This window comes from Microcaecilia unicolor, chromosome 2 (genome assembly GCF_901765095.1).
Source record: "Microcaecilia unicolor chromosome 2, aMicUni1.1, whole genome shotgun sequence".
NCBI classification, from domain to species: Eukaryota; Metazoa; Chordata; class Amphibia; order Gymnophiona; family Siphonopidae; genus Microcaecilia; species Microcaecilia unicolor.
In genome coordinates this window covers 109,110,355-109,127,113 of record NC_044032.1, presented here as the reverse complement: position 1 = coordinate 109,127,113, position 16,759 = coordinate 109,110,355, and the positions used below count along the sequence as shown (strand labels likewise).

Sequence of the window (16,759 nt, the reverse complement as noted above, 5' to 3'; positions counted from 1 at the left end):
TCCGTTTCACTGGCCCGCTGTTGATATTGCGCCATATCCGTTTGTATTTGGGCTATATTGTTATTAAGGGATTCCAACTTGTTGTCCAGGGAGCTCAATTTTTTATCTAATATTACCTCTAGCGCTTGTGTGACTTCTCCCACAATTTCAGCGGCCCAGGCGGACCCCACCTCTGACGTTCCCGGGCTCACCGGCGCCGCCATTTTGTCTCCAACTAGGCGAGTTTTTTCTTTCTCTTTTCTTGTGTTTTTTGTCGTCATTGCCGTAACCTTCTGCACTCGGTCCGTTCACTGTGAGTTCGGTTAATGTTCGCTCTCAATTAGCAGGATGTTAATCTTTGTTTTGCAGCGATTTTTTGCCCAGATGTTTGAGGAGAAGGCAGGAGCGATCCAACTAGCGTCCACTCCCGCTCATAGCGTCACGTGACCTCCCATGGAACTACTTTTAAAACAGGAGGAAGTATTTTTCACTCTGGTCTTGTCAGCATTTAGTTTTAAATATACAGAAGTGGACCAATTTCTAATCCTCCTAATACACTCATTAATAACAAAAGAGACAGAATCTGTAACTTGATTAACAGGAACCAACACAAAAATATCATCAGCATAGGAGAACATTAGCTCAACCGGATTCCAAGAAATTTGTCCAAGTGAGTTCATCTATAAGTTATATATAGGAAGGGAGATGGAAAAGCCCAGCGGTACCCACAAGGGGATTTCCATGATGATGAATAGGTACTATTTTTCAAGAAGGATACAAATCAACTAACAACAGGGTCTTCTAACCCGAAAGTAAACAACATAATTTCATGACTGACTGTATCAAAAGCTGCAGAAATATCAAACTGCAGCAAAATTACCTCACCATCTCTGCAAAACACCTGCTTTACCTGGTTAGCAACAATGGAGTTTCAGTACTATGGAAAGAATGAAATCCATATTGAGAACTAAGCAATAATGCACATTTTTCCAAATAATTTGAAAGTTGTAATCCAACCACAAACTCAACCAGCTTAGTAAGAAAAGGAATGTTAGCGATTGGCCTAAAATTAGAAGTTTAAGAGAAGTTGCCATCAGGCTGGGGTTGGAGTTAAAACAATACTTCCCATTTCTTCAGAAAACCAACCCAGGCTTAAAGTAGGGAACACAGCCGATGCCAAAGTCGCATCCAATTATGAGAGTACCCAGAGCCTGCAAAACAGCACCTCGGGAGGAGCCCTCTAGCAGCGCTTTATAAATGCTATTAGTAGTAGTAATAGTGACTGGTGCCTCGTGGAGTAGTGAGCCGGAGCAGAGGGAACTGAGAGGACATCGGCCATCAGACCTGCAAGAGGCCAACAGATGGTCCCAATCAGCGCACACAGGAAATAAATAACACATGCAGGAGTTAAGCAGGCAGAGCTGCACAGTGTCGGTGATGCATGATCCTTCATCCACTCACCCGATCCCTTGAAAGAGTCTCCCATGCCACAAGGAGTGCCCATGATGCATGGTAACTCAACCACCCACCCACTCCATTGAACGTCTGTCCCAAACAGAGTCCAAAGCCATGAGGAGTGAAAAGAAGCTGCGCACTACCTGCCAGCAATCTCGGGCACATTGTGGGATCGAGGAGATCCTGCCCGATGCAAAGCAGTGCAGCGCCCACGGACCCTGAGACTTGGAAGCCAAGGCTGACTCCAAGTACCAGAGTGCCCTGTGCAACCAACACAGGACCTTGTGGCATGCTGGTGCAGGAAAGGACACACGGGGGACGTACACTGTTCTAGAGAAGCCCCCACATACTTCTGCCATTGAGAAGAGAGGAAAAAGGAACCGCAGCGCAAGCAAAGGAGACACTCCGACTGCCGACGGAGGACCACAAGTCCACACCACACGTGAACAAATCAGGTTGGGGACGGAGACAGTGAACAGAAGCACGACTGGATATCGCTCTGAACACCAAAGCCCCAGTGCTCGGCAGAGAGAGACAACTGCAAACCCCAAGAGAGAAGCATGGAACACACAGAACTCAGGACCACAAAGCCATCACAGGCTGTTCAATAACTCCTGACTCATACACACGACATACCTTTTTCACATACACAAAAAAACAAACCTCCCCAAAAAAAACCAAACCAGCGGATCTGAGCTGGCTGAAAGACACACAAACACTGAGAATAACTCAAAAGGCCAATATAAAGACAGGGGTTCTCTACTACATGAATACAATATGGATAATAGGATTAAAAGCCATATCACCCAACAAATGGAATAAAATCCCTGTACACATCTCAGCCAGACAACGCTCCCAACATCAACTGGAAGAACCCAATTACAACCCATAAAACCAGAGACCAAAATAAAAACCAATAACAAAAAAGCAAGCCTGAGCAACAATAAACACGACTACAGTCTCAGAAAGATAAACCACACAGACAAGTACAAAATGTCCAACACACCATCACCAATTATGATACATACCTTCCAATTCCAATAGGATACATAAATGCAAGATCGACGGTTAACAAGACAGCAATAATTAGAGACTGGATAGAAATGGAAAAACAAGGACTATTATTCATAACAGAAACTTGGTTATACCTCAAAGATGACCTAGAGCTACTAGACCTATGCCCACCGGGATACAAAACTACACACATCAACAGAAATTTAAAACAAAAAAAAAAGGAGGCGGGGTTCGCACTAACATACAAATCCATCTTTACAGTTGAGTATGTGGCCGAACATACATCCCCAGCAATCGAGATCTTAGAATGCAAAGTCATAGATACCACACTAAATGGTAAACTATGCATCATACTATTTTACTGCCCCCCCCAGGAAACTGGACCAACGCTCAAGACAAGTTCATGGATTTTATATCAAACATCTGCACAACCAACAACAGGAGCAGGGCCGGTCTTAGGCAGAGGAGACCGAGGCGGCCGCATAGGGCCTCGCACTTAAGGGGGCCCCGCGCGGTGCACCTCAAGTCTGCCTCTGCCTTTCTCTGCCGCCTCCCGTGCAAGTTTTGCACCTTCCCCCGCTCGCGCCCATCCGCGTCGTCGCTCGTTTTTAAAGCCCTGCCTCCTCCCCTCCCGCGCGAGTCTTGCACCTTCCCCCGCTCGTGCCCATCCGCGTCGTCGCTCCTTTTTAAGGCCCCAAGGCGTTCTCCCTCCGAGTCCGACACTCCAGCGATTCACACAGCCTGCCTTCTGCCAGTGTCGGGGCGGGGCCTCTCCCTCAGACGCGTCCCACCTCTGAGCAAGAGAGGAAGTTGCATTGAAGAGGTGGGATGCGCCTGAGAAGAGGCTCCGACGCTGGCAGAAGGCAGGCTGTGTGAATCGCCGGTGTCGGAGGGAGAACGCCTCAGGACTTTAAAAACGACAACCACACGGATGGGCGAGAGCGGGCGGAAGAGACAGGACCCGGAGGGGGAGAAAGCTGCCTAACTTGGTCATTTCATGTAGGGAACTTAAGTTTTAATCTATTAATATTTTGCCTCCTAGATTTTACACATAGAAAAGTGACAGCCATAGTTAAAGTTGTATTAAACAATGAATAAAATGAATTACCAGGAAGTTTAGTGGTCCTGCAAGATTGGGGCCTTTTGTCGCGTCTCTGATGTTTCTTTCGGTTGGTGAGCTCTCGAGTCTCCCCGAGCCCCACAAGGCCCCAGGGGACAGCCAAGCACCCCGAATCTTCACCCGCGGCGACCGCCGTTCACCGAGGGTTGAGCCCTCAGCTGCAGGCGGCCAGCAGGACTGCTGGAACCGCGGGGTGACGGCTGGCCTGGCTGGAAGTCAGCACGCAGTCTAGAGGAGGCCTAGTAGAGGCGGCTTCTGGCTTTAAGAGGGCCTCAGGCTCCAGAGGCCCTAGCAAGATGGCTAGCTGAAAACACAGTCCCCACCGGAGGTGGATAGCAGGACGGCTAGCTGAAGGAAACACCGTCTCCCCAGGAGGTGGCTAGCAGGACGGCTAGCTGAACAGAACACAATCTCTACAGGAGGCGGCTAGCAGGACGGCTAGCTGAACAGAACACAGTATCTGCAGGAGGTGGCTAGCAGGACGGCTAGCTGAACAGAACACAGTCTCTACAGGAGGTGGCTAGCAGGACGGCTAGCTGAACAGAACACAGTATCTGCAGGAGGTGGCTAGCAGGACGGCTAGCTGAACAGAACACAGTATCTGCAGGAGGTGGCTAGCAGGACACTAGGCACAAACGCAGTCTTGGAACGTGGCTTCTGACAATGAAACGGAAGCACTGGACCCCTTCCGTGTCTTCGTTTAAATCCCCCGCTCGTCCTTCCTGGGGTAACAGCTGGAACCAATCCTCTTCGCCCAGGCAGGCAGAGGGACCCGGATTGGTCCTCCCGTCCGGCGGGCGGAGTTTCTGCGCGGATGCGCCAATCCGGCGCGAGTGGGCGGAGCTTCCTCGCTGGTCCCGCTGCAGCGAGGAGGACGAAGACGCCGGCGCCGCCATCTTGGCCGGCGGATCTCCTTCTCCGAGGCCGGCGCTTGCTCCTCCGGATCGCCGGCCTCGGAGCAGCTTGCGGCAGCGCCGATCCCTTCGGCAGCCTCTCCCTGCCGTCCCGGATCCCACGGGCGCCCCTGGTTCCCGCTCCTGCCCGCGGACCGCCAGGTAAGGGCCCGGAACGGGACACCTTTGATTGGCGAGCAGAAAGGTTAGTTGCAGAGATTCTGTTTTGGAGAAAGGGGGGGGAGCTATAGTTTGGAGAGCAGGACTGTACTGGTACAGGAATGCTCTGTGATGATGGCATGGCTGGCAGAAAGGACTGGCACAGAACAATTAAAGGGCTGCAATAAAGCCTGATTGGAGAGCAGGGCTGAGGCACTGATTGTCAAGACTGAGAGCAAGCCTTTGGTTGCTATGCAGCTAAAAGTTGTGAAAATTAAGAGAAACAACATCCAGATGAGAGCTCTGAGGGGAGATTTAGGAGGATATCAGAAAATGCAGGGAAGGCATTAAGTGGCCCTGGGATGCATATGCGAAGGCATCATTGGGAGAGGGGGGATGGAATACTCTGAGAGCTAGAAAATTTAAGGAGAAGGAGAGACAGAGCACACTCAGATATGGAGAGGTGCTAGTAGCAGCACTGTGAGGGAATACCACGTGCTAGTCTATGTGTAAGAGTGATCTTGAGACCATGGCAGTTAAAAGGAGTTTTAGAATGAGGCTGTTTGAGGAAGAACCAAAGTCTCTGAGAGAAGGGGCATTAATGAAACTTCTGGTGATACATCAAGGAATTAGGAAAGACCCCAGAATGGGGTAAATTTTCATTGGAGATGATCCATTGCTACTTTTAAAAAGTTCAGTCAGTCAGCATTCCATCAACCACAGTTTAGAATCAAAGAGGTACACAAGCCAAAAATCAGTGCTTGATTGAAGTTTCTTAGATCGCTCCATAGCAATCACCTCCAGATACCAGCAGTGAGTATCTGGGTATTAGGCAGCACTGGGTGTTATCCAGGTACCACCAATATTCAGTATTAGTACCCGGCTAGCTACCTGGTTTGTTTATTTATTTCTCAAGATTTGTATTCCACGCTAAATTCACAATTCTAGGCGGAGAACAATATTACAAGGATGGACTGATGAATATTCTTCGTCATATGATACATATCTAATATCTAAATTTAATTAAAAGTCTCTCTCTAATATAGCTGATTTATGCAAACATTTGGTACTGTAAATGTGTTGTGGGTTTTTTTTTTTTTTAAATGAGAACCTATGCACTTACATCTTTTTTGGCTACTTGGGGTTGGGGATCTCTGTGTTGCCTCTCTGGTTTGATGGGTTACAGAGTAATAGGGGAATTTGAAAGTACTGAATCTTTTCTTAATATTTTTCCTTTATTCTCCTTTGTTATGAGAATTGGAACTACTAATTGTAGTGAACTTGAACTGAATAATTTCTGTGGAGGGGGCGGAGTTTCACGATAGCATTGTGCTCCATTATTTCAATCAGTTTTTCTGTACAAGTTTAGCTTCATTTGTGTTTATTTGAAATTTCATAAATAAAAATTTTCTAAAAATTGAATAATCTTATCAATGGGGTGGAGCTAGGGTGGGGTGGGGCTAGGGGCGGGGCTAGGATGGGGCCCCACCAACTTGGTCTGCACAGGGCCCCACACTTGCTAAGACCGGCCCTGACTAGGAGACATTAATCTGCACATTGAAAAACAGCACAACATCAAAACCAGAACTCTAATGGAGTTCCTAAACCAATGGAAATTTAAAACAGCACAAGCCACCTCATCCCACACAAAAGGACAACTACTAGACATACTAGCCCACAGGGTCTCAGCCAACAATAACCATATTGTAGAAAATCATAACTGGAAAGAAGTATTATGGTCAGACCACAAAACTAACATTTACACCACAATGGAAACAGAATGGCAAAAATAGTACACCAAGCTCACTACACACTTGCACAACCAGAGGAAAGGTGGACAACGAAACCTTCTGGACAACAGTAATGAACAATACACCACCCAATAACACCCACTTCATGAGAAATTGGGATAAAGTAAACAAAAATACTCTAAACAAAATGGACCAAAAACAAAACTAAAATAAACAAAACCAAATGGAGGAAAGCCAAAAGAACGTACAATAAAGAAAGCTAAAGCAGAATACTACAGCACATATGCGAACCCTGAACAGATCAACAGAAAATAAATATTCAAACTCATGGTGACATTGGATGCTAGTACTGAAAACTTAAATTGCTTCATTGGATGCTAGCACTGAAAACTCAAACAGTACTAGCATCCAATGAAACACCAACAACTGCAAATGAACTTGCACATTATTTCAAACAAAAGTAGTGACGACTACTACTACTACTACTTAACATTTCTAGAGCGCTACTAGGGTACAACAGAGCTTACAATCTAATTAGGACAGACAAACAGGATAAATAAGTGATAAGGGAATTACTAAGGTGGGTATGATAAAATATGGGTACTGGGCAAGTGAGTAATGGTTAGAAGTTAAAAGCAGCATCAAAAAGGTGGGCTTTTAGACTAGATTTGAAGATGGCCAAATTTGGAGCGTGATGTACTGACTCAGAAGTCTATTCCAAGCATATAGTGCAGCAAGATAAAACAAACGGAGTCTGGAGTTAGCAGTGGAGGAGAAGGATGCAGATAAGAGAGATTTACCCAGTGAACGGAGTTCCTAGGGAGGAGTGCAGGGAGAGATACGAGCGGAGAGGTACTGAGGAGCTGCAGAGTGAATGCACTTGTAAGTCAATAAGTGGAGTTCGAACTGTATGCAGAAATGGATAGGGAGCCAATGAAGTGACTTGAGGAGAGGGCTAATATAAGCATAGCAACACTGGCGGAATATAAATCATGCAGCAGAATTTTGAACAGATTGAAGAGGAGAGTGATTGCTAAGTATGAGACCTGTGAGAAGCAAGTTGCAATAGTTTAAAAGCAAGAGGTGATAAAAGAGTGTGGATAAGGGTTCTGGTAGTGTGCTCAGAGAGAAAAGCGCAAATTTTGGTGATATTATAGAGAAAGAAACAACAGGTTTCATAATCACTCTGATAACAAAATTCAGAAGCTTAATATGCCAAGGCCAGAAAATCTTACTACTATAATTCGATATGTCAAGTGCATTCGACCGAGCAGACCACACAATACTCGACAACATGGAAATCAGTGGAGCAGTGGCAGCCTAAGGACCAGATCCTACATTGTAAAAATGTCTAACCAGCTATCAACCTCTTGGACCTCTGAACGCAGGGTACCACATGGCTCCGCAACAGTGGTGGTGCCTTGATTGGCTGCCATCTGGGGTGGATCGCTGCTGCACACCACCCCCAGGTGCAGCACGACACCCCTCGGGTGCGTCATCCCCCTCCCCCCCCCAGCGCATCACCTCCAAGCCCCCACCCCCCCGGTGCATCATTCTTACTTGCTAGGGTGCAGCTGCACAGCCATTGGCTCCTCTGGTTCCCTGCTCCTTCTGCCCCAGAACAGGAAATAACAGCAGAAGAAGCAGGGAACTGGTGGAGCAGACAGCTGCGCGGCTGCTCCCTGCATCCCTCTTGTAGCATGCACCCGGGGCAGACCGCTCTCACCGCCCTGTACTCGGTACGCTGCTGCTCCCCAATATCAACCGTACTGTTCAATCTAATGATGGCACCACTCAGCAAAAAACTTAAATTAATGGGCTTCAACCCATTCATATACACCATCTACATACCTTTTGATCACAGAAATAATAGACAAGGTAAAATAAGGCCTGGACCTCATGGAAAACTAGGCAACGATCTTCAAACTCAAACCGAAAAGAGACAAACTCAAATTCCCGGTACCATCCAGCCAGCAAAACCTCACTCACAACAAAAATTTACAATAAACCATCAAACATAGCAAATCAAAACACAACTAAAAAAATTGGGAATCATACTGGACAAACATTTATCCCTAAACAGTCAACTATCAGCAGTCACATCAAAATGCTTCAGCACACTATGGAAACTGACAAGGATTAGAGGCCACTTTCCTAGACAATCATTCCGGCTAATAGTACAATCGATGATCCTGTCTAAACTAGGCTATTGTAATGCAGCATATGCAAGAAGCGAAGAAAGCACAATAAAATCACTCCAAACCATCCAAAACACGGCAGCACGGCTGATATTTAAAAAGTCAAAATACGAAACAGCCACCCCAATGCTTGAACTGCTACACTGGCTGGTCATCAAGGCGACTATTCTTCAAAATTAGCACCCTCATCTACAAAATACAATTTTGAATGTCCCCTGAATATATGCTAGATCTGATCGTATTATCCCCAAGAAATGCAAGCCCAGAAACCAGAGGCTACCTACTTCTCCACCTCCAACTGCAGAAACATAATTTACAAAACCATGTACACGGCCGGATTCAACTCTCTGGGCTCCAAATGGCGGAACTACTACTACTGCTACTACTTAGCATTTCTATAGCGCTGCCAGGGTTACGCAGCGCTGTACAAGTTTAAACATGGGGAAGGACAGTACCTGCTCAAGACAGTTTACAATCTAAAGGTAAAAACTATGTAGTCAGTGTAGGTATCAGGAATGGGAAGGTGGTTAGGCACCAAAAGCAAGGGAGAAGAGATGGGCCTTGAGTAAGGACTTGAAAATGGGCAGGGAGGGCGCATGGCGTATGGGCTCAGGAAGTCTGTTCCAGGCATAAGGTGATGTGAGGCAGAAGGGGCGGAGTCTGGAGTTAGCGGTGGTAGAGAAGGGTACAGAAAGGAGTGATTTGTCCTGAGAGCGGAGGTTACGGGTGGGAACATATGGGGAGAGGAGGGTAGAGAGGTAATGGGGGGCTGCAGATTGAGTGCACTTGAAGGTCAATAGGAGAAGCTTGAACTGTATACGGTAGCGGATCGGGAGCCAGTGAAGCGACTTGAGGAGAGGGGTGATATGAGAGTATCGGTTCGCGCGGTAGATAAGACATGCGGCGGAATTTTGGACAGATTGAAGGGGGGATAGGTGGCTAAGCGGGAGGCCAGCGAGGAGAAGGTTGCAATAGTCAAGACAAGAGGTAACGAGCGAGTGGACGAGGGTTCGGGTGGTCTGTTCGGAGAGGAATGGGCGAATTTTGCTAATATTATAGAGGAAGAAGCGACAGGTCTTAGCTGTTTGCTGGATATGGGCAGAGAAGGAGAGGGAGGAGTCAAAAATGACTCCGAGATTGCGGGCTGAAGAGACGGGGAGGATGAGGGCGTTGTCAACAGAGACAGAAAGTGGGGGAAGAGGAGAAGAGGGTTTGGGTGGAAAGACAAGGAGCTCAGTCTTTGCCATGTTCAGTTTCAGATGCCGGTTGGACATCCAGGCAGCGATGTCTGAAAGTCAGGCCGAAACTTTGACCTGGGTTTCAACTGTGATGTCGGGAGTGGAGAGAATTTCATTGTAGGTAGAGACAGCCGTGTCAACAGATTCAGAAGACGAGATGGAAGGAACTCAATACCCAAGGCCACAAGAAGCATAGCAAACTATCTACAGTTCAGAAAAGTACTGAAGACCTACCTTTTCAAAAAATTCTATAACTAAAGACATAAACCAAAGATGATCTACACCACTTTCAAACTTCACCTAACTTTCTAACTGAAAAACACAACTGTAACTTCACCTAAATGTAAACTGTAAGCCACTTTGAACCGAAACATGTTTTTGGAAAATAGTGGGATACAAGAATGAATAAATGAATGAATGAAAAAAGCCAGTTTAGCACATCAGAAGAAGGATGTCTTAACAGATAGGAAGGAATACTATCCAATGGACATTCAGATCTGTTTACTAAAGGTTTCAAAGTTAATGGAGAAACAGATTAAAATCTAGACCAGACCCTATGAGCTGGAACATTTTCTAACACAGTATGGTCAACTAATGAATCAGCATAACAGTAACTATACTCCATAGAGTTCTGAAAAAAAAGAATAAACATTGTTTACTTCAAAAGCAAAATACTCAGACAATGAATCAGCCGAAGGCTGAGTTAAATTAGGAACAGTAGAGCCTTTCAAATTACTTTGTAATATACCAAATAGTTTTCGTAAATTGGGACAAGCTAAGGTTGAATAGTAAGTTCTCCTAGCTAAATTCAGTTGATTTTGTGACCATTAATTCTGATGAGCCATGACTTAACTTACTGTCATGGTTCAATGTCTCTGTTTTGTGACCCACAGTGAAATAATTTAGCTCTTCTGTTACAGCATTCTTACCTTAGAGGGTCTTTTACAAAGGAGTGCTAGCATTTTTAGCACACGCTAAACGCTACAGAGCCCATAAGAATATATGGGCATTTAACGTATGCTTATTTTTTAGCATGTGCTCAAAATGCTCGTGTGTCATTGTAAAATGGGCCCTTAGTCTGTTAGAATATATTTAGTTATCTTATAGTATGCTACTGCTATGTTAGATATGATTTATTAGTGATAATGAAGAATTTAATTTATACTTTTGATAAGGTTTGTATCACTTGATTCTTATTGTCATTTGGGGGGTAATTCTATAAAAAAACATTTATGGCAAATATGTGTATAATGGCCAGAATACCATCACATCTGCATGTATGTGAGCACATACACACATAAATGCTGAAAATCTGGCTGCAAGCTATTTTGTAAATATATGTATATCTTCCACAGCGTGTATTTTACAGGTGGGCATATATTTGGGTGGAGGGTGGGGCTGACACCTTCACGCTTTTGATATCAGTGGGGCTCTCACCATTTCCTCAATCAAAGTTCCCTCTTGTTTGTTCAAAGCATTAGAAATCCTAGACACTTATGAGGCTAATACTAAAATACTGTATCATGGGTCCTGTGTATCTATTATTTGCTTTACTCCATTTTATGGATGGTTATAGCTTTAGGATGCTAATCTACATACTTTAATTATGAGTTTATTTTAACTTTGATTTATATATTTTTAGGTTTTTATTTTAATTCACCCTTTTTTCTTTTTACAGCTATTCTATATCTGTAATTTTTTTAAATAATTGTGTCATCCTTGTAAATGATTTATGGTTTATGAACTCACCTTGCTAAATAAAATACACATGCCAAATTACATGAAGTACAATCTGAATCCAACAGTTAACCTCCCAGCAAATTATATTTTATATCACATTCAAATTAGATCAAAATAGCCAAAGATACTTAAAAAAATACAACATACTTTGCCAAGCCTACAGCCCAGTTCCCTTGTACGATATTAGAATGCTAGTAAGCAAATTACGCAGATTTTTGCCTCCTAATTTATTTTACCACTTTATTTAACCATCAACAATTTCACTTTTTTAACAGTAGATTAGAATGATGATAATCACCTTGGGTACAGGTCCAAGTAGAATTGCCCTAGCACATCTCTAGTTGAACTATCTTTCACAGTGTAGAGATTAACACTCTTGTCCCAGACATGAGCACTGTCCACCTGTTCAAACACCAGCCCCAGAAGCTCCTGATAAATGTTTAACAAGTTCACTGTCACTTCTTCCACTGGGAAATACTCCTTGATCTTCTCTTGATCTACAGAGTATTTAAGCTCTTCTATACAAGTCATGTAATAATGGAGATCCCAAGCATTGATTCTATCATCTAATTCCAGACCACGTTCTTCACATTCCTTCAGCTTAAGCTCCAGAATCAGCTTCTTTTCACTCTCACCCAAAGGCTTCAATTTCTTTTTTAAGTCATCTACAAACAGAATATCAGGGTTAATGTGGTTCTTGACAGCTTGATAATTATTTCAAAGCAGTAATCAATCAAAAGATGTAATATATATATAGGCAACATCAAGGTGTGCTTAGAAATTGCTTTTAATCAACTATCTTCCTGCCACATTTTCTTGGTTTCTGACTACATTGCTTGAAACTTGAGGATCCTCTTTCTCTGCGGGATGCACAGAATCACATGGCATTCACACTTCTATAATCAATGCTATTCTCATGTTTTTCTCCATTACAAGTTTTCTTGCATCCAGCTTCTTATTTGCTAGAATGGGAAAGTCTCAGATGATCACAACCTCTTCATTCTCCATAATTCTCTTCAGGTCGTGATCCCAGTTCTTTTCTGGTACAGTGATTTTATAGTCAGGGCCGTGCCTAGGGTCTCTGGCGCCCCCCTGCAGACTATCAGTTGGCGGCGGCGGCCCTCCCCCTCCCCCCGTGAAAATGATCGCTCACCACTTGCCACACTGACAGGAATTGTCAGCAATATTCTTAGAAACAAATTGCTATACATTGCAAAATAAGATAGCAGATGTAAATTCTCAAAGTGGACATATTCCAAACACTAAAATGAAAATAAAATGATTTTTTTCTACCTTTGTTGTCTGGTGACTTTCTTTTTCTGATCATGCTGGCCCAGTATCTGATTCTGCTGGTATCTGTCCTCTTAACTCCGTTTCTAGGGCTTCCTTTCCATTTATTTCTTTCCTTTCCTCCTTTCTTCTTCATTTCTGGTCCTCAGCTTCTGCCTATTTTCTTCATCCATGTGCAGTTTTTCTCCTCTCTTCCTTTTCCCTCATTTCATCTCCTTCATCTCTCTTCCCTCCCCTCTATGTCCAGCAATTTCTCCTCTCTCCCTGAGCCCTGCCCTCCCATCCATGCTCCTCTGTCCCCTACCCCCTCCATTCATCCTTTTCCAGCAATTCCCCTCTCTCCCTGAGCCCTGCCCTCCCAATCCATGCCCATCTGTCCCCTGCCCCTCCATTCATCCTTTTCCAGCAATTCCCCTCTCTCCCAGAGTCCTGCCCTCCCAATCCATGCCCATCTGTCCCCTGCCCCTCCATTCATCCTTTTCCAGCAATTCCCCTCTCTCCCTGAGCCCTGCCCTCCCAATCCATGCCCATCCATGCTCCTCTGTCCCCTGCCCCCTCCATTCATCCCTTTCCAGCAATTCCCCTCTCTCCCTGAGCCCTGCCCTCCCAATCCATGCCCATCCATGCTCCTCTGTCCCCTGCCCCTCCATTCATCCTTTTCCAGCAATTCCCCTCTCTCCCTGAGCCCTGCCCTCCCAATCCATGCCCATCCATGCTCCTCTGTCCCCTGCCCCCTCCATTCATCCCTTTCCAGCAATTCCCCTCTCTCCCTGAGCCCTGCCCCCCTAATCCATGCCCATCCATGCTCCTCTGTCCCCTGCCCCCTCCATTCATCCTTTTCCAGCAATACCCCTCTCTCCCTGAGCCCTGCCCCTCCCATCCATGCTCCTCTGTCACCCTCCATTAATCCCTATCCAGCAATTCCCCTCTCTCCCTTCCATTACCCCCCCTCACATCCATGCTCCTCTCTCTCCCATGTCCCACAATGTCCCAGTTGGCCTGGCCTGGCCCGCCCTCTTCTCCCCTCCCCCTTCGCATCCATGCTCTCGTCTCTCCCCTGCCCTCTCACTCCCATTGTTCAACTGCCCGCCCTCTTCTCTCCCCCCAACATCCCTTTTCTTTTTTTTTAAATTTACCTCTGTGGCAGTTCCGGCAGTGCAGCGTCAGTGAAGGAGGCGGCGCTCCCGACGTCTCTAGCCTTCCCTTCGCTGTGTTCCGCCTTTTTCTGACATCAAGGAAATGACATCAGAAGAAGGCGGAACACAGCGAAGGGAAGGCTAGAGACGTCGGGAGCGCCGCCTCCTTCACTGACGCTGCGCTGCCGGAACCGCCACGGAGGTAAATTTAAAAAGGAAAAAAAAAGAAAAGGGATGTTGGGGGGGGGGGGGGGAAGAGGGCGGGAAGTTGAACAATGGGAGCGGGAGGGCGAGCGAGGTGAGCATGGTGCAGCGGCGCCCCCCTGCCATGCTTACCTTGCTTACCATGTTGGCACGGCCCTGGTTATAGTGTTTCAAAGTCTCTAATAAATGACAGGGTGACAACTAATGATTCAACTGTGTACCTGGCTGTTGTGGGGTGGTAAAGGACTTGAGGTGGTCACTGCCCAGGAAAAGTATCTAGGTGTCGCTTTTTATGATACATTGAAACCCTCTGCTCAGTGTGCAACGGTGGCTAAGAAAGCAAATAGGGAAATGGGACTTGATATACCGCCTTTCTGTGGTATTTTGCAACTACATTCAAAGTGGTTTACATATATACAGGTACTTATTTTGTACCTGGGGCAATGGAGGGTTAAGTGACTTGCCCACAGTCACAAGGAGCTGCAGTGGGAATCGAACCCAGTTCCCCAGGATCAAAGTCCGCTGTACTAACCACTAGGCTACTCCTCCACTAGAATGTCAAGAATTATTAGGAAAGGAATGGAAAAGAAAAATGAGATTATTATAATGCCTTTGTATTATTTCATGGTGAAACCATATCTTGATACTGTGCAATTCTGGTCATCACATCTCAAAAATCATATAGCGGAATTAGTAAGGGTACAGAGGAGGGCAACGAAAATGATAAAGGAAGACGACTTCCCTATGAGAAAAGGCAAAAGCGGCTAGGATTCTTCATCATGGAGAAGAGACAGCTGAGGAGAGATAGGCTAGAAGTCTATAAAATACTTAGTGGAGTGGAATAGGTAGATGTGAATCACTTGTTTACTCTTTCCAAAAATATAAGGACTAGGGGGCACACAAGCTACTAAGTAGTAAATTTAAAACAAATCAGAAAAAATATTTCTTTGCTCAACGTGTAATTAAACTCTGAAATTCATTGCCAGAGAATGTGGTAAAAGCAGTTAGATTAGCACGGTTTAATAAAGATTTGGAAAAGAAAAGTTCATAAGCTATTTTTAAGATGGGCTTGGGAAAATCCACTGTTCATTTTTAGGATAAGCAGCATAAAATCTGTTTTACTCTTTTGGGTTCTTGCCAGGTACTTGTGATCTAGATTGGCCACTGTTGGAAAAAAGATACTGGACTTGATGGACTTTCAATCGGTCCAAGTATGGCCATGTTTATTTCTTATGTTAAAAGACAACAATTCTTGTTGCTATAGAACAAGTCTTCTCTTATCTCCAAGGCCCTAATGAGCCAGAAACGTGGTTTTAACACTGGTTCTTGCTGGTTTAGCTAGCACGGAATACAGCGAGACATGCACAAAAGGGTTCTCCGAGCTCTTTTCCTGTCATGGTAGCAGCTAATGAAAATTGTAAGCAAAGTCATTATAATGAGCTAATTACTAAACAAATGTGAATGCAAAGCGATCAACAGAAGGTTTCTGAGCAATGCACACAAGCAGCCCCTACCTTTACCATGGAAAATTTAACAGGATGTTTGAAGCTGTCGACCTGACAGTTCTGCTCATGCACATGCCCACTGACAAAGTACGTGCCAACATAGCATGTACTTTTCTGTTCATTGGTATTTAATACATGGCTACTTACATGCATAAGTGACTAAAATACTGGCAATAAACAAACATTTGTATGAGGATAGGGAAGAAAATGTAGCAAAGCTGAGGGAAGCAGTAAAGGTAGGCCAATAAATGCAACAACAATGGAAAAAAGGTTAATGCAATTTTTAAAAAAATGAAAAGCCTCTTTTTTTGTTTTTGTTAAGAAATGTCAGTGAAAGGAAGAAGTACAGTGCTGGGATTGCTAGAGTTAGTGGTATCAAAGAGGAATGTGGGGAAGGTGACAATAAAAAAGCAGAAATACTGAATACTTTTGTTCAAAGACAGGATTGCCGAAGGATCCAAAAGGTACACGTATAAGAAGAAGGATATCACTTCATTCACAGAAGACATGACTCATATGAAACTAGCTAATCGAAAGTGAGATGGGATATATCCTAGTACAGTAAGGAAACTCATAGTTCTAGCAACTTCACTAATAGTTTAATTAGTTTTTTGAGAGAGGAACTATTCTAGAGGACTAGAGATGGACAGAAGCTGTTCCTCTGCAAACAAAGCAAAAATTACAAACCATTTCAGTGATAGGTAAATAGAGTCACTACCAAATAGAAGCACAGAGTGACGTCTGAAGAAAGAAATACTTGGAGTGGCAACAGGAAAGCATGCAAGGCATGAAATGGGACAAGCAAAAGTGACATTTCCGCACATCATGCCCACCATTACTACACTGCAGTCCACTTCTCCATCTGCCTTTAAAGGGGGGGGGGGGCAGTTATCAAGGTGCAGTAAAAGTTGGTTTTTAATGCATATCAGTTTATTGAGGGAGCCACAAAGAGTTAGTTCAGGACCACATGTTATTGACTCTGTTTGTGAGCAACCTCACAAGCAGTGTTATTCTTTCATCCCTGGAGAAAGGGGCCACAAAGAGCCCAATTCTCCTGGGCAGATCCATCAATCCCTA

At 44.8% G+C, this 16,759-nt stretch overlaps 1 protein-coding gene across 4 annotated transcripts in view; it reads right to left on the bottom strand.

Moving 5' to 3' along the window:
- NLN (neurolysin) overlaps window positions 1–16,759 on the bottom strand; it is a 173,018-nt gene that overhangs the window by 59,406 nt on the left and 96,853 nt on the right. For all 4 annotated transcript variants that reach the window (XM_030193203.1, XM_030193201.1, XM_030193204.1 and 1 more), the window contains one exon: window positions 11,846–12,212. In XM_030193203.1, coding sequence (XP_030049063.1) covers window positions 11,846–12,212 — 367 coding nt within the window. The remainder of the gene's footprint in view (window positions 1–11,845; window positions 12,213–16,759) is intronic.